Genomic DNA, 22,827 nt, shown 5'->3' with positions numbered 1-22,827 from the left:
AGGTTGGATTATTTATTTGAGATTTTTCTTGCTTCCTGAGGTAGGCTCATATCACTCTAAACTTCCCGCTTAGAACTGCTTTTGCAGTGATCCATAGATTTTTGGATCATCGTGGTTCTATTTTCATTTGTTTCTAGGTATTTTTAAATTTCTCCTTTGATTTTTTTCAATGGTCCGTTCATGTTGTTTAATTTCCATGTTTTTGTGGTTTTCCCCAATTTTTCTTTTGATTGATTTCTGGTTTCACACAATTGTGGTCAGAGAAGATGCTTGATGTGATTTCCAGCTTCTTAAATTTATTGAGACCTGTTTTGTAAACTGGTGTGGTTAATCCTGGAGAACGTTCCATGTATGCTTGAGAAGAATGTGTTTTCTGCTGCTTTTGGATGGAATATTCTGTTTGTATCCGTTAAGTCCATTCTTCTCCCGAGTTTGGTGAGCATCGTTTTGACCATTACTTTTAACTCTTTATCAGGTAGATTGCTTATCTCCATTTTGTTTAGTTCTTTTTCTGAGGCTTTATCTTGTTCTTTCAATTGGAACATATTCTTCTGCCTTCTTGTCTTGCCGAATTCTCTCTGTGTTTGCTTCTATGTATTAGGTAAATCAGCTCCTTCAGCTCCCAGTCTTGAAGGAGTGGCCTTATTAGGAGATGACCTGTGGGCCCAGAGGTGCAATCCTGCCTGGCCACCAGAGTCAGGCACTCGAGGGTCCCCTGTGTGGGCTGTGTGCAGCCTCCCGTTGTGGGGGTGCTGCGGCTACTGCTGAGGCATGCTGGTGGGTGGGGCTGGCCTCCGAACGGCCGTGGGCCCAGCCGCAGCAGCTGCTGGGCACTGGTGGGCAGGGCTATTGCTCAGCTGGCTGTGAGGCCTAACCAAAGTGCAGGGTGGGCGGGGCTTCATCAGGGCACGCCCACCGGCACTAACAGGTTAGGTGGAGCATTTCAGAATTGCGCCCGCCAGCCGGCATTAGCAAGGTAGCCTGAGATCACGGATATGGCTCCCACCAGAGACTCAGGCCCCAGGGAGCATCCCACCTGGTTCCCGCCCCTCTGGCAGTTGCCCCGACGTCAGTAAGTGGACTGTGAGCTGCCCAGTCTGGTATCCTTGCGCTGGTTTTTAGGTCGAGCGAGTCTGCACGCTCAACTCCACCGAGAGCGGGTTTTCCATTCCCTGTGCTTCTGTAGTTTTCCTGGGTATTCTCTGTTGGTTTTCAGAGCCGGGTGTTTTGGGGGCTGGTCTCTCTGAGCAGGATCTAGGGCTGGGGGCTGCGTGTGGAGCTTGAATCCCTCACTCCTCAGGGAAGAGACCCGTCCCCTGTGGTCCCTCCTGACTGGATTGCGGTGGCTGGGGAGGGGTTTTCCTGGGCAAGCCCATCTCTCTGCTTCCCCTGCCCGTCTCCACGCTGTCCTTCTCCCCTTCGTGGTGGAGGCTCTGTTCAGCCAGTTTTCAGGTCCCTCTCCGAGGAGGTTGTCCCCACATGTGCTTGTGGACTTGCCGTGTCCGTGGGAAGAGGCGAGCTCGGGAACTTCCTGTGCTGAACCCTCTCCTCAGCTGATCCTGCTGATGGAGAGTCAGCGAGCGGCACGTGTCTCGCTGACCCGAGCCCGCGCGGCCCTGGCAGCTAGAAGATCAGGAGCAGACTCTTCGCAGGACGAGTGGAAAAGAACCTTACACACTTCAGAAGAAATGAGCAAGCCGTCATATGGAGGCGGGAGGGTGTGAAGTTAATGACGGCGTTAAAGTTCTTTCATCACTGCTTGATTAGAGTCGGTAGACAATTAACAGCAAGTGAAGATCTTCTGTAGGAAAGCGCAAGTAATACGCTGAGTGACGGCTGTTCCCAGCTGGCTGCTGTTCCCACGATGCCAGGCTCGGCGGTCACGGCTGCCACTGCCGGCCGAGGGCGCGGGAAGGGGCCTGACATTCCCCCGCCTCACACGGGGCTGCGTCTGCCTGGAGGAGGGGTCGCCTCTTCGATGGGCACGAGAGCCCCCCGCCGGCCCCCAGGCTGTGGGGAGGAGGCGCTGGGATCCAGACGGTCCCACTCCTGCCTGGAATCAGAACGTTCAGCACCAGCCGTGTGTGTGAGCGCGCAGAGGCGAGCCCCGGGCCTGTTCTGCACGTGACGCGGGATGCCCTGCGTCCTCCGTGGAGGCCTGTGCTGAGCTCAGGGCCTTCGGAAGGAGTGGAAAGGGAGGGTGGGGCGCCGGGAACCACGCGGCTGCTGCCTGGTTCTCCCGTTTCACACAGGCCCGGCTGGGGCCCCAGTTTCCATGAGGATCGAGGATCGTCCTCCAGCTTTCCCAGGATGGCAACACGCAGTTCTGGTGGGCGCGGATGAAGACATGGGGTGGGAAGGGGTGCAAAGGATGCACCCTACCCTGTGGCCGCACTCGGGCCTGGACGGAGTGACCCGGCGCACGGCAGGGACCTCAGAGCTGCAGGCGTCGGGCTGGGAGCCGGCTGGTCCCTCCGGGGCGTTTTCTTGAGTCACAACAGGGGAAACAGACGCCACGTTCCCTGGCCAGCGCCGCCCCAGCGCCAGCTGCACGCAGATGTGCAGGCCCCTAGTGCAGGAGAACGCCCGTGGGGAGGTGGGGGGCAGAGGTGTTCCAGGTGAAGTCAGGTTTGTTTACATTCCACCCCCCAGCCATGCACACTGAGAGGCTGAACTTGAAATATTGAGACCAGAGGAGGGATTACTCCTCAGAGAACAAATTTAAAATAAAGATGAAGACAGCAGGGGCATTAGTGCCCTGGTGCCACTCAGCACAGGCCCCCCACATGGAGCCCCCGCTCCCCGGCCTCGCCCGCCCGGGCCTCTCCCCAGCCTCCCGCAGTGCCCCCCGCCCCCGCCAGGTCCCTGGGGCCACGGGACCACCTGCCTCCAGCTCGCCGCTTTGTAAACACAGATTCTCCATCTTTTTGAGCCTCAGTGTGCTCAGCTGTGAAATGGGCGGGTAGCCCAGCCTCAGAGCCCACGTGGGGCTTGGGCGAGACCATGACTAACGGCAGCTCCCTGCCCTGCGCCCTCGTCCTGCCTCGGCCCATGGCACCCGAGCGGGGGTGGGGCTCTGCACGCTGCCCCGCGCGCGCGGCTGCCCGTCAGCAGCTCCCCGTCAACAAGGTAGGGCAGAGTTCTGACTCTGATGACCTGGAGGAGGAGGGCGCCTCGTTCCCCCGGGGCTGAAGGCGTCCTTGGAAGTGAGCCCCTCTCCCCGCTGTGGTTAGTGCCCGAGGGGCGCCAGAACCAGTACGCGTCCAACAGCTGAAACTGGGAAGGAAAGCTCGCTTCCCCCTGTTAGACTCTGGGCGTCCCACGTGAGGAGGCGGGACGCAGAATAGATCCAGTCTGCCTGCAGACTCGCTCAGGACGCGCCTCAGCAGAGCCCGTGGTCCTGGAGGCCGGCGCTCCGGCCCCTGTGGGGCCCACAGTTGGTCCAGGCCGGGCGAGTCGGCTGGTGGTTTCAGCCAGGTTCGCCTCAGTTGCCCGTTTTCTGCCTTTGTGCCTTCATCAGGAACCGTGGTGTGTTTCTCTAAAGTACCAGTGGGATTTTGAAAGAAGCCTCTTCTGATTTAAAGGCTTAATCCAGATGACTTGAGGCCCACGGTCTGAAGAATGCTCATTCTTGTGTGATGGGAAGATGCTGAGAAGTCAACACAGACCTTGTTCCCTAATGGCTCGGGGATCCCAGAATGCTGAGAGAGACCATCACCTCGTCCCCGTAAATGTTACTCTGTCGTCTGGCGGCCGCTCCCCAGATCACAGACACACACACGGCTCATCGGCTCTTTGCCGAGGTCGCTGACACTCACTTGCTTTGAAAACCTGAGTTGACTCCGCCGTGGAGGTGGGTGCTGGCGGACGCTGCGCCGGGGGTGGGGGGCCCGGCCTGGGCAGCTGAGGCCCCCGAGCCTCACGCTCACCACCCGGGGTCTGTCCTCTCTCGGCAGGGACGGCGGCGCCCCCTCCCGCAGGAGCCCCCGTGTCCACAGCTCCACGCTCCACGGCAGGTGGCCCCTGAATTCCCCCAGTCCCAGGGGCTGGAAGGGTGGATGGGGGCAAGGAAAGAGGCCACCTGCTGGGCCCTGGTGGAGGGGCCCCGACCCCCCGGGGCTGCACGCCGGTGGGTATCCGTGTTAAGAGGCGCCCTTTCAGCTGCCTTGTGGGCCCCTCGTCCCTCCAGCCCTCCGCCTCCCTCTGGACCTAGCTCCCTGTGGACCGACACCTGCGTCATCCATCCTCTGCTTCCGTTCGCTTCTTCCCTTTCCTTTCTGGAGAGCAGCCCCTCTGCCTTTCCTTCCGTCCTCCCGGGAGCACCTCCCAGGACACCCCCTCCTCCTTCTGGTCCCAGCTGTGCGCTCGGACCCCAAATGAGGAAACTCAGAGCCCGCTTCCCCCGCTTATCCTCAGAGCCCAGCTTGTCCAGCAGAACTCGGGGCTGGATGAAACCGTTCCCAGTGCACACACACGTACACGCAACACACACAAGTACATACATGCACACACAAACACACATGCACGTGCAAATACACACATGAACACATGCACATACATGCTCACGCGGATACACACATGCACACATACACATGGACACACGTCCACACACACACCCCTTTTCCTTCAACAGCCTTGATCTTAGTGTCAAAACCAGAGTCCCTATTTTATTCTTTCCATAAATGTTGATCGCGCATCTGCTTGGTGCAGACGCTGTTCTAGACCCTGGGGTGGAGCGTGAACAGGATACGAAAGTCTCTACCGCGAGGGGAGCACGCTGTGGGGGAGGGCAGATGAGAGGGGAGAGCCCCAGGTGGAGGGGGCAGGTGCAAAGGTCCTGAGGCAGGAGTGTGCCTACGTGTTCCGGGAGCACCTCAGTTTGCTGGGTCCCCTCAGCTGGACAGGCACACGCACCCTCTTCTGGGTGGATCCCTGGGTTCCCTCAGCAGCAGATGGAGGCAGCCGCAGGGCAGCAGGTGGCCTCCCGCCAGGATCCCAGCTGAGGACAAAAGATCTGCCCCAGAAGGACAAGCTGCCAGGACTCCTCATGGGAGAAGGGAACCTGCACGCTCCACACGCACCCTCCTCGAGGTCGCCCGCCCTGCAGTCCCGTGGAACAGGAGCCTGGGAAGAGGAGCCTCAGTCAGCAGGACTTCAGCCCACAGACCAGGGGTTCGAGGGAGGTTGCCCAGGCCATGACGCTTGCCCACGTGTCCCCCAGCTTGGCGTCCCCCGGCCACTGTGGGTCGCCGGCAGCAGAGTCAGAAAGACTGTTCTCACACTGCCCAGGGGCAGCCTGAGGCAGGCGAGTGAGATCTGTGTGTCAGTCTGTTCCCTTGAGAGCAGGGCTCATCCTTATTGGCTCAGAGCCCCCCACGACCAGCCCAGCGGCCCTCCCCCGTCCTCTCTCCCATCCCGCCCCGCAGTGAGGCCGTCGGGGTGTGAACACAGTTTTCATGGGACTTTGGTTTGTAGAGATTCCTCTTCGCCCTCCAAGAGGCCCCCGAGCAGCACACACCTGCAAGCAGAAGGGTGACACCCGGCTCTTTGTTGATCGCCTGGTGTCATGTGGCTGGCGTGAATCTTCACCCCAGACAAGGAGGTCCTCCCGATGGGGCCTCGTTCACCCTCCCCGAGGCCTTCCTCCTGTCAGATTTGTCTCTAAGACCCAGTCCATCCTCTCACACCAGGGGAGCCAGGGTAGTGGTGGTGAGGCCAGGCCTTCGCCTGGCAGGGCAGGGGCACCCGAGTGGCGTGGGTTTTGTTTAGTTTATCTCATTTTACTGAATTTTACAGCCGGGACGTCTGTGCTCTGCGGGGCTCTCCGCCTGTCCTAGCCTCTTCCTCCCAAGGCCCCTCTGAGCCAGGAGGCCTCCCTTCTTGGCCTGACCCCAGTGAGTTGTGTCCCATCTCTGCGTCACCTGCTAAGAAGGGCCTCCAGGGTCGGGAGGGTGCTCTGGGGGTCGGTGAGCTCCTGTGTCCAGGAGCCCGCCCGGGAGGGGCAGTGCGCCCACCAGGCACGTGCTGGTAGGCGGCCCAGGAGATGACACTTCTGAACAGTGCAGCTTGGGACTTCCCTGTCGGTCCAGTGGTCAAGACTCCGTGCTTCTATTGCAGGGGGCGCGGGTTTGATCCCCGGTCGGGGACCTGCGATCCCACGTGTTGCGTGGTGCGGCCGCAACAAATGTCTCTGAATGCATCTGGCTCCCTGTTGGAGTGAAAGCCCCGCCACTTTTCCTGCCCAGATCGCGTGAGCAGTGTATTCGCCTGAAACCACTCTCTCGTTAGGTCAAACTCACCCGGTCCACAAAGCCCCAGGGTAGCAGAGCACTTACAGCTGGTGCCTGAGGGCGCAGCTCCTAAGCCCTAGGCCAGGGTTCACACCACTAAATTGTTCCAAAAGGCTTAAAAGAAAAGCAGAATTGCAATTAGCCACACAGATCTGAGGAGTCCCTAACTGGTCTGCCTTTTCTTTAAAAGGGCCCCTGAGTCTCTTCCAGCTTAGATGGATGGGTAAGCAGGCAGGTGAGATGAAACGAGGAAAACCCAGCCCGGGGCTGCGTAGCTCACCCCCGTTTCCCCGAAGGCTTTCTCCTGCCCAGAGCGTCAGGCATGAAGCCGAGAGAAGAGAGTGAAGCGGGGCCCAGAGAGCTGGTGCCACCATCCGGTCTGGCAGGTCCTCCAGGGCCTCGGGCGAGTCGTGTGGCCTCCGTGCGCTCCGCCGACCGGCTCAGCGCAGGGCATGGGGGCCGTGGCTGCTGGGTCGCCAGGGGAGCTCGGTCCCTTCCCTGCCCGCCCCTCCTGGTAGCTGCTCCCAGCTGCGCCCCCTCACCGGCCTGCCTCTCCTGCCGCAGGTACCTGGCGCTCTACGCCTACAAGCCCCAGAAGAGCGACGAGCTGGAGCTGCGCAAGGGCGACACGTACCGCGTGCTGGAGAAGTGTCGGGACGGCTGGTTCAAGGGCACAGCGCTGCGGACGGGGCTCTCGGGCGTGTTCCCGGGGAACTACGTGACGCCCGTCTCCAGGTGAGGCGCGGCAGCTCCACGCGGGGGCGTGCGTTCCAGGGTGGGACCTCGTGGGCACGCGGGCATGTGTGAACGCGTGTGCGTGTGTGCACGTGTGCGTACAGCGGGGGGGTGTGTGCGAGAAGCACGTGCCATTCACACACGTGAAGGCAAGATTACATGTTCCCAGAAGTTAACCGTTATTATTGAGCAGAGCATTATGGGTGATTAATTTCTTTTCTTCCTTGTGGTTTCCTGTGTTTTACAAATTTACTGATAATTTTTATAACCTAGGAAAAGCAGATTTTAAAATTCGCGAGAGATGAGCCAGGGTTGTCAGATGTTTCCATGGAGGGGAGCGTCCGCTGCAGGGTGGAACCCTGCATTACCCAGCCCTGGTTCACGGCCCGGGACACGCAGGTCCGCTGGAGACTCGCCCCCGGGGCCTCTGCTCTCTTTGGAGCAAGACTTCCAGGAAGACAACTGAACAATATGCCCAAACCTGCACTGACGCCGGACCGACTCGCACCTTCGAAGCAGCAGGGAGGGGAGCCACGTCACCCACGGCCCCCTCCTGGAACGGCCCACCATTTGTGAGCCCCTTGGCCCCGTGGCCCTGGGCGAGGAGGCCCTTCTCCCCACAGCTGCTCCGCAGAGGCTCTGCTTCCCTGGGGTCCTGCCGCGTGGCAGTGCCTGCCCTCCCCCACGTGTGGCTCCGGGATTTCACGACTGAGATCCTGAGGGGACAGGAGGGACGTTTTCCCAGCTCTTAGACAAATGGAAGGCATTTGATCCCTGCAACTGGACCCCAGGAGCTTCCCAGCCCAGACGCACATGCTCAGAGCTGGTGCACGGCTCAGCGCCGGCACGTGCAAGACAGACCATCAGAGCCCGTCTCAGGGTTCTGTGCTCCTTTGCGTTCCTGGGCTGTCGACACCGGCTTCATCTGGAAAGTATGAGGTGAAACCGCAAGTTCGCCGGCGTCCCTCAGCAGCGCAGGGCTTGTCTGCACCCTCTCCTGGAGGCCCCAGAGCCGGGAAGCTGTGTCCAGAGGGAGACGGGCCCTGCTTCCTGCCGCCTGCCGCCTGCCAGATGCGTCCAAGCCCATTCCTTCTGCATGTGTTGGGGACACACAGCTGTTTGTTAGACTAAATCAAGGCAGAGGCTCTGGAACAAAATATCTGATTAGCATCATTTCTCTGTTTCTTAGGGTTCTCTTGCTGTTTCTCAAATATTCGCATCGAGAGACCATGCCGTGGTAAAGGGGGCTCTGCTGCCAGCCTGAACTCTGGGCATCGCATGCCTGCAGGTGTTCTCTCGGTGGTGCTTCGGGATTTGTCCCTGGACCACGTGGCCTCCGTCTCTCAGGGCCCTCAGCGGCCTGTGTGGCGTGGTTGCATCTGTGCCCTCCCCTGACTTCACTCTGTTTATTTCCTCAGGGTTCCTGTGGGCGGGGCTGGGCCACCCCGGAATAATGCGGTCGGAGGGTCTCCGCTGGCCAAGGGCATGGCCACACCCCTTCACCCAGGCGGTGGGAGTCTGAGTAGCCCGGCCACGGCCCTGAGGCCGGCCCTCCCCCTCACCATGGCCCAGGCTCCGGCCCAGCACCAGGCAGTCTCGCCCGCACTGAGCAGTTGTCTGCGGCACTCGGTCCAGCCGGCGGCCAGCCAGGCCCGGAGCGCCGGCCCCCCCGGTATGTAGCAGGCTCCCACGGGCCTCGTTCTGCTGGAAAATTTGAGGAGGGTGGTCTCAGGGTCAGAAGTCACGAGCATCCTTTTGGCTCAGGTCTCGAGCAGTCCGTGGAGGGGCCCGTCGTAATCATGAACTTCTGCTAATCTTGCGGGGGGTGTTGACTTAATCATGTCAGCCTGTTCCGGCAGCTGGAATGGATTAGAGACTTCATGCAGCCAGAGGACCGGGTGGACCAGTGAGGTTACCTCGGCGCCTCTGGGCACCCTCGTCAGCCGCTGTGGGTCACCTGCATCCAAGTGCCAGGTGCTAAGGGGGTCTCCCGATTAGGCAGCACCCCCAGGACAGAGCTGGTAATGAGACAGATCCAGAGGGTCCCTTCCCGAAATGCTTTGAGGCCGGAGGGAGTGATGGCCATTGACTCTTCACCTTCATGCAGCTTCACCAATAGCCAGACCGACCGGAATTCAGGAGAATCCAGGTCGCTCCCAGTGTAGTGCGAGATGACGGAAGTGAGGGGTGGATCGTGAAGGCACGAAGAGGGGTGAGCACGTCTTGCTCGGAAGCTTGGCAGTGAGCTGGGAGGAGCTGCTAAGCGTGGCTCACGTGATGCTCCTGGGAGGCAGGCCAGTAACTTTCCGACACGTAGAACCAGTAACATTGTCACCGCGTAGTGACAAGGGACCCAGAACAGGAGAATGTACCGCTGAATTTCACTTAGATGACACAGAATTCCTTTTCCCACCCCAACCTTGTTCTCAGAAATCATCTCCCTTCTTCTCAAAGTAAGGCTTGAAGGACAAAAAGTGTAAGTTCTTTAGAGCAGTAAAGTACACTGTTTTCTAGACTCTGGCCAGCCAGAGACGGCCCGTAGGAGTCCCCAGAAAGCACCTCCTCGGTGTGAGAAGCCAGACAACACTCAGCACGGTGGGGCCGCAGTCCCTCCCAGTCGCGGCCGAGGGACACGAGCGGGGCGGGTGTCCGGGGAGGCATTGCTCAGCGCTGGCGGGAAGCCCAGCGTTTCAGAGCCGGCCCTGCTCTCAGCCCCGGACTGGCCCTCAGGGCCACCGGCGGGGCCGGCGGCGGGGGGCGCTTGTGACAGGCTGGTGAGGGGTCGGTCCCAGGTGGAGCTGCCTGTAGCACCCGGGCAGGGGGACGGGAACAAAGGCGCAGAAGGGGGAGAAGCGCGTCCTTGTCCTCCAGCTGGAGCGGTTCAGCGAGGGCAGCGAGCAGGGCGGGTTGAAGGCCCGAGGGGCAGCAGGGGGCCTGCGCTGGGGCCCCTCCTGCCGGGGTGGTGTGCGAGGACGCGCCCCCCACGGCTGTGGCGCCGGCTCAGCGCAGCCGCCGGCACCGTCGTGTCAGAGGACGGCCCTGGAGCGCGCAGGGCCCGGGGCCAACGAGGCGAATGTGATTCATTACCAGCGGTCGGGGCCGAGCTCTGGTCCAGGCCGTGGGGACCCCCAGGGCTTCTGAACAAGAGGGTGACGCTTCAGCAGACGTCCCGGGCGCGGTGGGAGGAGGAGTTGGCTCGGGGACTGGCGAGGTGCTGCTGTGCAGGTGAGCGGTGACAGTGGCCTGGCCCCAGGGATGGGGTTGCGGAACCGGGACAAGATAATGAGCTGTTGGGGGGCACAGGGGCGGCATGGAAGAGCTGGGAGGGGCAGGGCCGCAAGTGCAGTTTGCCGGGGTCTGGACTGGCTGCCCTGGAGAAGAGCGAAGACACCCCCTGACCTAGAGGCGACCAGAGGGTTTCGGGGGAAGCTATGGCCTGTGGCTGTGAGGGGTGTAGTGGGCGCTGGTCCACTGTGGCCCTGGCTGACCTGGACCAGCCTCCAGATGGGGGGCTCCTGTCTGTGTGCGAAGCCCCCTCGCCGCGGTAGGGGGCAGTGCTGCTTGTCCACGCCGGGCGGGTGAGGTGCTGGCACCGGCCTGGACTCTGGACAGACATCCTCAACGTGACTCCCTTTCAGAGGACAAAACTTGAGGGGCCCCTGGATCCCTTTTGGGGGTGAAGGTGGTGGTGAAACACCCAGCTTTTCAGGGGACCAGGGTGGACCTCCCGTGCCCAGTGCCCGGTCGTAGTGGGTGCAGGGCCGACTTCTGGTGCCTGGTGTTTAGCCTCGTCCTGGGTGGTGTTCCCAAACAGCAGCAGTGGAATCTGTACCAAGGAAGCCTCATGGGTGGGCCTGGCACTGCCCTGGTGTGGAGCCTCCAAGACTGACTCTGCCATCCCACGGACCCCGTAAATGCCTATCGTCCTTCATGTATGGGTTTTTGTTGTTGCTCTTTTGCTTAAATTGATGAAAAGTAAGGTCTGTTCTTGCAACTGGCCTCCGGGGCCCTGGGGAAGAACCAGTTGTCTCTGTCCTGAAAGAGTCTGCAGGAGTACCCTCTGTGCCAGACCTCTCGCCCCAGCCGTTACCTTCCAGCTGGCCCTGGCTTAGAGCAGCTGATGGTGTTTATTTCAGCCTCTGGCTACCATGCAGCCACTGAGCGCCGAGTGAGCGCGTGAGCCCGGGAGCCCCCGGACTGCTGCTCCTGGCTGGTGACACGTGCACCGAGACGCTGGTCTCCTAGGCCCTGGGAGCGCCCGAGCAGGTTCTGGGCAGCCCGAGTCCCAAGCCAGGTCCCTTCTGCTTGTGACCCTCTCATCCACTCACCCAGCCTGCCTCACGCGTTTCCCTGTGCCTGGTGACCCCGAGAGGTCGGGGTGTGCCTCCAGCACGGCCGCCCTGGCTCTGCACCAGGGGCCCTGCGTCGGCCTCAACGTGCCCTGCCGTTACAGCACCCTCCCCAGTTCAAAGCAGAATGTGACCTGCCCGTCTCGTTTATGGAACGGAATGAGAGCAGGAAGAAAGAACTTGGCACGGCCAGGGCAGAACGACACTGCGTCTCTGTCCTCGGTCACCATGGTAACCACCACGGGTGACAGGCCTGCTCTTCCATCTGTTTAATTTTACGTGTGGGAAGGAGGAGGCGCAGGATGGTTTAACGGCTGCCGCGGCGCGTTCCAGCCCAGGGCCTGTCCCCGTGCTTGTGCTGCCACAGCCAGGCTACGGAGGCTCCCCCCATCGTTTCAGCAATTAAACGCCACGGAGTTCCCACTTCACTCTGCATCTCGAGGGCGAGGACACACTGCTGACAGCACAGGCAGTGCACTGCTCACTGCAGCGGTTGCCCATTTCCGCAAACCCCAGCCCGGGCACCTGAGCGGCCCTCGTCGGTGTTCTCAGCCCGAGCCAAAGTCAGGCAGTTGAGCAGAGGCCCGATTGCACTTGGCCATGGCACCGGCGGGCAAGAGCCCGGTCCGGCCGTTCACGCATCAGCAAAAAGCACCGGAAGAGAGCTGGGTGCCTGGGGCCTCTGCCGGGGTCCAGACGTACAGAGAAGAACCAGAAACCCGTCTCTACCCCTACTCAGAGAGGAGGACGAGGAGACACACGCTTACGGTGGAATTTGAAAAGCACTGGCGTGGAGGCCTGGCGGGCACTAAGGTGCACGGAGCGGACGGAGCGCCTCCCTCAGACCAGCGAGGAAAGTGGGAGCGGCTGCAGAGGGGCCTGTGAACCGTCTTCGAGAGGTGGTGCTGCCTTGCTTCCTCGAGGGCTGATAGGAAGTCTGTGGGCCGACAAAGCAGAAAGGGAGTCCAGCAGAGGGACGAGCCGGTGGAGGGATGAGAGGAGAGAGACCGTGGTTTCTACGTGGGGTGACGTTACCTAACTTGATGCGACTGAGACGGAGGTAGGAAGGAGGAGCTGGGTGTTGGTGACGGTTCTCTGCAGAGGCCGAGTTCACTTTAGGTCTTAAAGCGGTGGAGCTGAGCGTGCTGGGGTGGAGTGAGGTGACGCGCGGGGGGCGCTTGGAGCCCGCTGAGGACCCAAACGGCCCAGTGCGGGCGGGAGCAGAGCAGGACGGCTCTCTTCCGCTGTGCCAGGGAACCTCAGTTTTTATCCTGAGGGCAGCAGGGCTCCTGAAGGGTTTTACATAATAGATGTAATCAGATTTTTGTATCCAGAGGATAAAGCTAGATCTCTGCTTACGGCTAAGATAAAGTAACGAGGGCACGATTTACCCTCCCACCAGAAACAACTGAAAAAACAGACGAATATATAAAACAGTGGTTTGTGAGACACTGGATACTAGAAAACTAAGGACAGTGATCCATGATAGATGAGAACAAGGAGGAGGATGCCAGCTCTCTGCCTGGAGAGAAGGCCAGGCGCTGGCACGGGGAGGGTAGCAAGGTGAGCCCAGCAGGTGCCCTGGAGGGGGTGGTGCGGAGATGAGGGTCTGGGCGACCGGGCCCCAGTGGGGAGGGATCGGCACAGAGAGGAAAGCCCGGCGGGTACAGAGCATCCCTGGACCAGGACGCTGAGAACTCATAGGCACATGTGTGTGAGGAAGGCATGGAGCCAGGAGCACGGGGACAGGAAGGGTCCTCACTCTCAGTGTCCGCAGATACGCAGCGGGAAGGTTCCTGTTCCCGCCAGCCGGCTCCCAGGGCACCGGGCCGTCTGTGCAGAGGGGCCTCGCCGGGTAGCGGCAGCAGCCCTCTCGTCGCACCCGTGTCTGATGGCAGTAGAGAAGCCCTGGGCACGGGGAGAAGCAGGGAAACATGCCCCACGGGGACGAGACCGACCAACCAGTCAGTCACAGCTGACTCAGAACTGATACAGATGTCTGAATTAGCGGACAGAGATATTAAAACAGATGTTATAGTTGCATTCTGTATGCTCAGAAAGGTAAGTAGAAACGTGGAAGGTATTTTAAAGACCAAAATCAAACTTTAAGAAATAACTGTGCTGTGTGAGATCAAGAATACACTGGATGGCATTAATGGCAGGTTAGACATTGCTGAGAAAACATTAGTGAACTTGAAGATATAGCGATAGAAACGGTGAAAAATGAAACAGAGATACAAGAGAATTTTTTTTTAATTAAAAGAGCATCAGTGAGCAATGGGGCAACTTCAAGTGGCCAAATATATTTTTAACTGGAGTCCCCAAACTAAAGGAGAAAAGGGCGGGGCAGAAAAATTATTCGAAGAAATAATGACCAAAATTGTTCTAAATTTGATGAAAACTATAAACTCACAGATCAGTGACAGTTGGCAAATCCCAAGCTCAAGGAACATGGAGAAAACTACACCAAGGCAAATTATCATCCAGTCGTTCACAATCTGTGATGAAGAAAACCTTAAAAGTAGCAAGAGAAAAAATACATGTGAAGTAGGAAAAAATAAGGATGAAGGTAGATTTCTTGTCAGGAATACTGCAAGTGAGAAGACAGTAGGAAACTAAATAAATCATGAAAGAAATGAATCTGTCAAGTTAGGATTCTATTCGCAGTAAAAGTATCTTTCATGAAAGCGGGACTTCCCTGGTGGTCCAGTGGTTAAGAATCCGCCTTCCAATACAGGGGACGTGGGTTTGATCCCTGGTTGGGGAACTAAGATCCCACACGCCGAGGGGCAGCTAAGCCTGTGTGCCACAACTAGAGAAGCCTGCGTGCCGTAACGAAGATCCAGTGCAGCCAAAAAAAAAAAAATCTCTCATAAATGAAAGCAAAATAAAGAATCATTCAGACACAGTAAAGCTAAAAGATTTCATCACCAATGGGCCCACACTATGAAAAATGTTGAACAGCGTTCTTTAGGAAGAAGGGAAATGACAGCAGTTGGAAATGGGAATCTGTACAAAGGGATGAGGAGCCCTAGAAATGGTAACTACACGGATCAATGCATACGATGTTTTCCTTACTACTTAAAAGTCTTTAAAATAAAACTGACTGTTTAAACAAAAATAGAACTAGTGCAGTTTGGGATTAAAAATGTATATAAAAGTAAAGTGTGTGATGGCAGATGCACAGAGGGTGGGAGGAGAGGCCCCGAAGCACCATGCACATGGTCGGGAGTCTTGAGTCTATCTGTGTCCTGTGTGAGGACGTGTAGGTAGGTGACCATAAACTAGAGACGCAGGCAACCGCTAAACGTCAAAGCAGAGTTTCAGCAAACAGGCTAACAGAGGCGATAAAATAGAGTCACAGACACTTCCATTAATCCAAGAGAAGGTGTAAAGAGAGGGGAACGGGAGCAAAGTACATGGGTCAGATAGAAAACGTGTAGTAAAATGTAGGTTTATACCTAATCATATAAATAATCACATTAAATACAAATCATCTGAATAGCCTCAAGTAGAATTCATAGATTGTTACGAAAAAAAAAAAAAAGACAAGATCCAACCATATGCTGTGAACAGAAAACAGATTTTAATACTTTAAATATAAAACCATAAATCCGTTAAAATTAGAAGGACACACAGTGGATCCCATTATTCGCAGGCTCTCTGGTTTTATGGTGTTCTGTAAGGTTTCCACGAGCACTGAATCAGTGAATACTGAGCTGTTGCCCCTGAGTGAGATGTGTGCGTCTCACACAGACTACGGGCCTCTCACCGCGGTGGCCCCTCCCGCTGCGGAGCACAGGCTCCGGACGCGCAGGCCCAGCGGCCGCGGCTCACGGGCCCAGCCGCTCCGCGGCACGTGGGATCCTCCCGGACCGGGGCGCGAACCCGCGTCCCCTGCATCGGCAGGCGGACTCTCAAGCGCTGCGCCACCAGGGAAGCCCCAGAGTACAATCTTAAATACTAAAAACAACCCATCAGGGTAGATTCTATTTTCTTTCATTTACAAAAGAGAAAATGAGATTCAGAAGTATTAAGTGACTTGCCTGAGGCTGCCTGACTAACAGGTGACGGAGTCAGGATCCATATTGATTCAGAATTGATAAACCTCTAGACAGATGGATAAAGAATAAAGAGAGGGCTTCCCTGGTGGCGCAGCGGTTGAGAATCTGCCCGCCAATGAAGGGGACACGGGTTCGAGCCCTGGTCTGGGAAGATCCCACATGCCACGGGGCAACTGGGCCCGTGAGCCACAACTACTGAGCCTGCGCGTCTGGAACCTGTGCTCCGCAACGAGAGAGGCCGCGATGAAGAGTGGCCCCCGCTTGCCGCAAATAGAGAAAGCCCTCGCACAGAAACGAAGACCCAACACAGCCAAAAATAAATAAATTTATTTTTTAAAAAAAGAAAAGAATAAAGAGAGATACACAAATTATCAATACCATGGATAATAAAACTGACATCACTTCAGATTCTACAGAACGATAAGGGATTATTATTTTTAAAAACTTTATGCCAATAAACTTAACAAATTAGACAAAATGGATATATTTCTTAAAAGACACAAACTGATAACTTAAGGTGAACTAAAAAACCTGGATAGACCTCTATTTATTAAAGAAATTGAATTAGTTTAAAACCTTTCACAAAGAAAACTCCAGGCCTAAGTGGCTTCATTGATGAATTATACCTATTGGTTAAGGAAGGAATTATAACAATTCTACGGAAACTCTTCCAGAAAATTGAAAAGAAGAGAGAATGCTTCCTAACTCTTTCTATGAAGCCAGCAGTACCCTCATTACAAAACCAGGCAAAGACATTAAAAAGTAAAACTACAGACCAATATCACTCAAAACATAGGTGTAAAAATTCTCAGCAAAATTTTAGCAAGTCAAATACAGCGATAAGTAAAAAGGATAATACATCATGATCAAGTAGAGTTTATCCCAGGAACTTAAGATTTGATTAATGTTTGACAGTCAATACAATTCAGTGTATTAACAAACTCAAAAATGAACATAATATGATTTCACTAGATGTGGAAAAAATTTTTGACAAAATCCAACATAAATTAGACAGAGTGGGATTCAGAACAAAGACATGCATCAAATGACTCAAGTTTTGTGCTGCGCTGTGCACGTCTGCACACTACAACACTCAGAAGATGAGAAAAGAGAAGTGAGCTGCTCAGCCTGATAAAGGATATCAGCTGTGAAAACCCACAGCTAACCTCAGACTTAATGGTGAGAAACTAAAAGCTGGGACTTCCCTGGTGGCACAGTGATTAAGAATCCACCTGCCAATGCAGGGGACACCGGTTTGAGCCCTGGTCTGGGAAGATCCCACATGCTGCCGCAGAGCAGCTAAGCCCATGCGCCACAACTACTGAAGCCTGCGCACCTAGAGCCTGCGCTCTGCAACAAGAGAAGCCACCGCTCGCCGCAACCAGAGGAAGCCCGGGTGCAGCAACGAAGACCCAACACAGCCAAAAATAAATAAAATTAATTTAAAAAACAGAACAAAACTGAGCGTTCTCCCCAGGATCAGGGTCAAGGTAGGGATGTCCATTCTTACCAGTTCTATTCAACATTGTGCTGTTAAGTTCTAGCCAGAGCAGTTAGTCGAGGCAGAGGAAGAAGAGGTGTGGAGATGGGAAAGGAAAGAGTAAGACCATCTGTGTTTGCAGATGACGTGATCTTGTACATAGAGAACCTTAAGGAATCCACAGTCACACACACTCAGACACAGACAAAGATTTTTTTAGAGACAATGAATTAGTTTCAGCAAGGTTACAGGTTACAAAATCAATATACAAAAGTCAGTTTTGTTTCTCTACACCAGCAATGAATAATTGGAAATTGACATTTAAAAAAATGCTACCAATTTTAATAGCATCAAAAATATAAATTACTTAGGAATAAATCTGACAAAAGATGAGTAAGACCAGCACGATGAACACTCCAAAATATTGCAAATTAAAGAAAGAAGTCTTACATGAGTGAGAAAACAGCATTGTTACGGTGTTCACGTGCCAAAAACTGACCTATAGCTTCAATGGAATACCAGTCAAGATCTCACCCAACTTTTTGGTAGAAATTGACAATCTGGTTCCCAGATTCATACAGGCATGCAGAGGACCTAGAATAGTCAAAACAGCCTTGAAAAGAAAAAGTTGGAAAGCTAACACTGATTTCAAGACATATTAAAAAGCCACAGTAATCAGTGTGATATTGGTGTGAAGACAAATGGCTAGATCAGTAGATACTTTATATGAAAACAGAAAAATGTCCATTAAGTTTGGTGACAGGGGAGTCATAATTGATCTTGTCCAGATACATGTGATGGAATGATGGGGCGAGAGACCGTATTTCAGGAGACAGAAGTGAGTCGAGGACTCCTGGAAGCCTGAAAGAGTGATTCATGTGGAAATCCCACCCCCCTCTGCTCTGAACACGGAGAGGTCGGTTGGTTTTTGATACTCTGGATGTAAACAAATGGAACGCAAGAGAGTTGATATGCTGGCCTCCTGGGTTCCGGGATGAAGCAGGTGGTGGTGGCTGGCTTTCCCCTCCTGTAGGAGAACACCGACAGGCAGCCCCTGGAGGGCGTCAGGGATCCGAGCCAGGTGCACTGGTCTAAGGGCTGAGCCCCCTCCTGGGAGTGGTCAGTACTGAGCCCCTGCCTGGGATGAGGGAGGGAATGGAGCCCCGCCTGGACTTGGAGCCGAGTCTGGCTCTGGCCGGAGGGCTAGATCTGCACCTTTCCTGCAGGACCAGACTCAAGCCACCCGATTACACCTGGTTCTGAGGGGAGGTCCCAGAGGCCAGGCAGAAGCAGCAACAAAACTGCAGGAGGGGTTAAAAGAGAGGAAGCAGGGCAGTGAGACACTCATGCCCAGGGAGAGCCTGCACTCAGTCGGTGGGAAAGTCCTGCATCACAGAAGCCAGCAGCCTGACGAACGGGCAGGAGAACCAAAGAGGGCTTTGAAATCGGCACATTTCAGCTCCTCCAAGAGGAAAAAGAAGGAATAATGTCCATCCCACCAAAAGGAAGAAAAAATAGTATGATGAAGAAGAAAAGTAAAACAGCAGGTAGATGGATGTGAATCAGAAACCACTGGATAGGACAGAAGCAACTTGAAACTTTGGAAAGGAAGCATATATTTAAATACAGAATCTCTGTGGGTGACACACGCTCTGGACTGGACACAGCTGAGATGGGCTTGGCCACACTGGAAGCCCCGCAGAGGAGCTTGTCCAGAGATGGAACAGCGGCGAAACAGGAAGAAAGTACACACGGGGTGGACGCCGCGCTCCAGATGACTTCTAACACGACTCAGAAGCAGAGAGCAGAGGCCAGGAGAGAGAATCCTCGAGGATGATCACGGCGGGGTCCCCCACACGGAAGACGGGCCCTCGTGTGAGTCGGAATCACAGCCACAAACGCAAACCCGAACTCGCCGTAACCGTCAAGCCTCAGAGGACGAGCAGACACCAAACACAGGCCCATCAGAGAGTCGAGTGAAAAGGAAGGAAGGGCCATGTGGACACTGTTCCGAGCACCTAGGGGTCAAGGCAGCAGGAAAGGAGGTGCCGGTAGAGAGGAGGGGGTATGGGAGGAGGGCCTCGGGCTGGGTGGTCAGTTATAGGAGGGGCGGAGCCGAGGACAGGAGAGACGGGGTGCGGGAGGTGTCAGTGAGGGTGAAGGGTCGCGCCGTGGGACCCCGCACCCTGGAGGCTGAGGGGCTGGGTCTGGACAGAGGTTGCCCTGACGCTGGGCGAGTCTCCAGCATCCGTTCCATCCATGACGTGGGAAGTGATAGCCTGCGAGTAGGGAAGGGACAGAGTGGACGATAAGGTAGGTCATTTACTCATTCACCTGCTCTCTTTAAAGCACCGCTGGACCTTGGTCCTGGGAGGCAGAGCGGACCCGCGCGGGGTAGCAGGATCTGGGGGCGGGGCTCCAGAGCTACTGAAAACAGCCCACGTCTGCTTTGACGTCGCTGACCAGCGGGCCCAGCAGGGCGGCGGGTCGGCAATGTGTGTCTGGGTCCCTCCGGGCACGTGAGGTTGAGGGTGAATTGTACCGAAGGCCCGTGGATTCCGACCCTGCCACCAGTCTGTGTTGTGAGCCATGCCTCTCTCTCGTGGAGTGTTGTTTTCTTCTCCAGCCGTTCCGTTCTGGGAAATCTGTAGAGATGTTTTAGCCAGGGTTCTCCTTTCTCAAAGACTCGTTCATTCCGAACGAATTTTATTAAGCACCTACTACGTGCCCGGCACTGTTCCAGCTGTTTGGAACACGTTAGTGAATTAGACACGGAAGTCCCACCCGTGGAGCTTACGCTGGCGCGGGGAGACGGACGGTGAGCCATCGGTCCGTGGATCCTCACACGGCCGCCCCCGCTCGGCCGGCGGGGGCAGCGGCCGTGGCGGCCGAGGGCTGGGCCTCTCCACTCCCGGGTGGAGGCCGACCGGGGCCGCGCCGTCCACAGAGGTCCTCTCACGCGCGGCGGAGCCCGGCAGCCCAGGGCCTCCCCGGGCCTCTTCCGGGCTCCTGCACGGGCTCAGGTCTACGAAGGGCCGAACAGGGTGGTTCTGAAACCCTCCCGAGCGTACTGGTTCCTTACAGCAGAGAACACCAGTTCAAAGACGGGAGAAACTGGGCAGGGCCTCGTCTGCGGCAGCCTCAGCGGCCGCCTCCGGCTCCTGGGGCGGCGGGGCGGCCGGCTGCCCAGAGGCCTCCTTGCCCCGCCTGCGGCTGCGGCCGGGGCTGGAGACCCAGCAGAGGTGCGGGCGGGAGGGCGGGCCGTGGCCCCACGCGGCCGGCTGCAGACTCACCTCCCGCTGCTCTCTCCGCCCCTCTCTCCCAGCTGCCCACCCGGCCCAGGTGCAGGGCCGGCCCACCGCCGCGGTGTCGCCCCTGCGTGCTCAGAGCCTGCCCGCCGTCGGGTCCCCGCAGCACGGCCCCCGGCCAGCCATCCCGCTCACGTCGGCAGCCTCGGCCGTCACTCCTCCCAACGTCAGCGCCGTCCACCTCCACGGGGAGGCCGGAGCGGGCCCTGCCGGCGGCCGGCCGGCAGCCAGCCCCACCGGTGCAGGAGGGAGACCCGACGAGAGGAGGAGCGAACGGGTAAGTGGCCCACCCGGGGCGGCCCGGGCCTGGCTGGTCGTTGTTCCTCTCGGGCATCAGACGCCAATCCCGTTTTGTAAACTAAGGCTCGCGTGCGGGCGCCAGGCGCGTGACACAGAGGGAGGCCAAGCCAGCAAAGCGGTGGCGCGCCGGTGGCCGCAGGTTCAGGGAGGGCTGACCGGAGCCCAGCTGGTTTTCTCACACGTGAGAAAACGTGCTCCCTCGAGATGCTTCGTTCCTCCTGTTGCAAAGTCATCGTAAACGGCTCCCTTTGCTGGGATCAGACACCTTCTGCCAAGTGCCAGGATCTCTAAGAACAAATCCACGGATCTACTCACGGGCTGCGTGAGCAGGGCCTTCTCCCTCAATGTGCCGTCCTCGCGCCGTGCGCAACCCGCTCAGCCACGGGGCAGCAGCCAGAGGAGGAGGCCAGCCTCCTCGTGGGTGTGGACGGCATTTCAGCTCTTCTTTAACAGTAAGGAAGTTGGGCTGATTTCAGAAAGAAACCCGAGTCCAGGGAGCTTGCCTCAGTTGCCACCAGCTAGACATCAGGTGAGCCACCACAAGAGTCCAGATTTCGAAGTCCGTGCTGTCCGATGAAACCATAATTCAAGCCTATGTAACGTACGCTCTTCCAATAAGTCACATTTTTGAAAGTTAAAACAATTTAAAAATAAGGTAAAACATGAAATTCATTTTAATGGTATAATCTGTTAGACCCAATATCCAGAAACACTGTCATTTCAACGTGTGATCTGTATAAAAAATTGCTGATGAGCTGTTTTACCTTTTTCACACTCAAAGCCGATGAGGCGTGTCGGGTGGTCAGGCCTCCGCGCCGCCCGGGCTGTGCTGGAGAGTGGGCTGGGTCTCCGGCGGGGGCCGCTCCCTTTATTGGCCTTGCTCTCGGAGCAGCTTGTTCTCACTCTCTCTCGGCTTTGCCGCGGTCTGTGGATGTTTTCAGACCTTTCACTGTAAAGCCAGCCTTTGATTAGAGTGTGCCCCTCCACCTAGACGGCAGCCTGGAGAGGCCCTCTCCCTTGGGACGGTACCCAACCCAGATGGCTCAGGCTGTCTGCCTGGGACCCCAGAGGCACACCCACCCCTCACCACCCCGTGCTCTCGGGGCCCAGGCACCTCACGCTCCCTGGAGAGGGAGAGGCCTCCGTCTCGGCCGTGGCGGCCGCCTCCTCCTGAGGCCGGCCGTTGCCTGGGCATGAAGGGACCCCTTGCTCTGTGTTTGGCGTGCACGTCTGCTTGAAGATCCCCCGTCGTGGTCCACTCCTTCCACCTCGCTGCCTGCGCAGGAGACGCAGCCGGGTCTCCCCAGGGGGGCGGGTGGTCCGGCGGGTGGTCCCACCCTCTCACTTGGACGACCTTCCTGGAAGACAAGCCCCCTGGGACCTCTGACTCAGAAAGGGAAGAGCCGTGGTAGCTCCGTGACTGATTCTGGTTCTTGGCCGCAAGTCCCCCCCTTCTAGTTTGTGAAAGAGACGGGGCTGCTGCCTGAGCAGGGTCGGGTGTTTGGGGGCCTTGTGGGGAGTGATACCCCTCCACCCTCCTCCGTGGTCGCTGGCTCCGCTCTTAGAGGCACTTGGCTTTGCTCGAGGCCCACGCTCTGCCAGCAGCTCCCGCCTAACGAGCAACGGCCACGTCCCCTCAGCTCAGGAGGCTCCGGGTCGGCCAGGCAGCAGCCCGTGCCAGCCGAGCTGGGGGTGTGGGGTTCCCGCTGCGCTCTCGGCAGAGGTGACGTGGATCTGGTGGCAGGAAGTGGGCAGGTGTCCGCAGGTGCAGCCGTGACCAGCAGCGTCAAAGCCAGGAGACAAGCACGTCATCTGTGTGGCTTGCTTTTCTCACCACTCGGACGCAGCGAGAAGCAGCACTGGTCTGAAAAGGCACCTGCAGGTGTTTTCCCTCCTGCACCCCCAGTTGAATTTTTCCCAATTTCGAGTGAAGTGCAAAGCGCCGCAGCTGCCGTTTCTGGCGGCAGGGCTGGCACTGGCCGTCGGAGGGGAGCCGGGGCGAGCTGGGCGCCAGGGGCTGCCCGCGGGGCCCTGGGCTGACCCTGCCCCCGAGACCAGAGCCGCAGATCTCACCCACTGAGAGCGCGGCGGGCTGCTTCCCGTCTGTCCCTGGGTGAGCCCATCGTAGATGCACACGTGTTTAGTTACGGCAAAAGGCTTTTTTAAGGTAATGGCGGTATTCTCCAGGCTGTTTCTGTCACTGAATTTTCCTCAGGGAAAGGCAGCGAGCTCCACCTGCACTGTCCGCAGAGACCCGAACCTCAGCGCCCGCGTTCCCAGTGCCAAGCTCCGCTGAAATTC

At 57.1% G+C, this 22,827-nt stretch overlaps 1 protein-coding gene across 1 annotated transcript in view; it reads left to right on the top strand.

The window, feature by feature from the left end:
• Positions 1–22,827, top strand: part of SH3RF3 (SH3 domain containing ring finger 3) — a 215,339-nt gene that overhangs the window by 151,933 nt on the left and 40,579 nt on the right. The window contains exons 9-11 of the mRNA XM_024116606.2: positions 6,855–7,025; positions 8,444–8,697; positions 20,244–20,503. Of these exons, the coding sequence (XP_023972374.1) occupies positions 6,855–7,025; positions 8,444–8,697; positions 20,244–20,503 (685 nt within the window). The remainder of the gene's footprint in view (positions 1–6,854; positions 7,026–8,443; positions 8,698–20,243; positions 20,504–22,827) is intronic.

The sequence above is a fragment of the Physeter macrocephalus genome, chromosome 12, assembly GCF_002837175.3.
Source record: "Physeter macrocephalus isolate SW-GA chromosome 12, ASM283717v5, whole genome shotgun sequence".
In the NCBI taxonomy this organism is placed as follows: domain Eukaryota; kingdom Metazoa; phylum Chordata; class Mammalia; order Artiodactyla; family Physeteridae; genus Physeter; species Physeter macrocephalus.
Note: the sequence above shows the minus strand (reverse complement) of the source record. Positions and strands in the feature narration are given on the sequence as shown.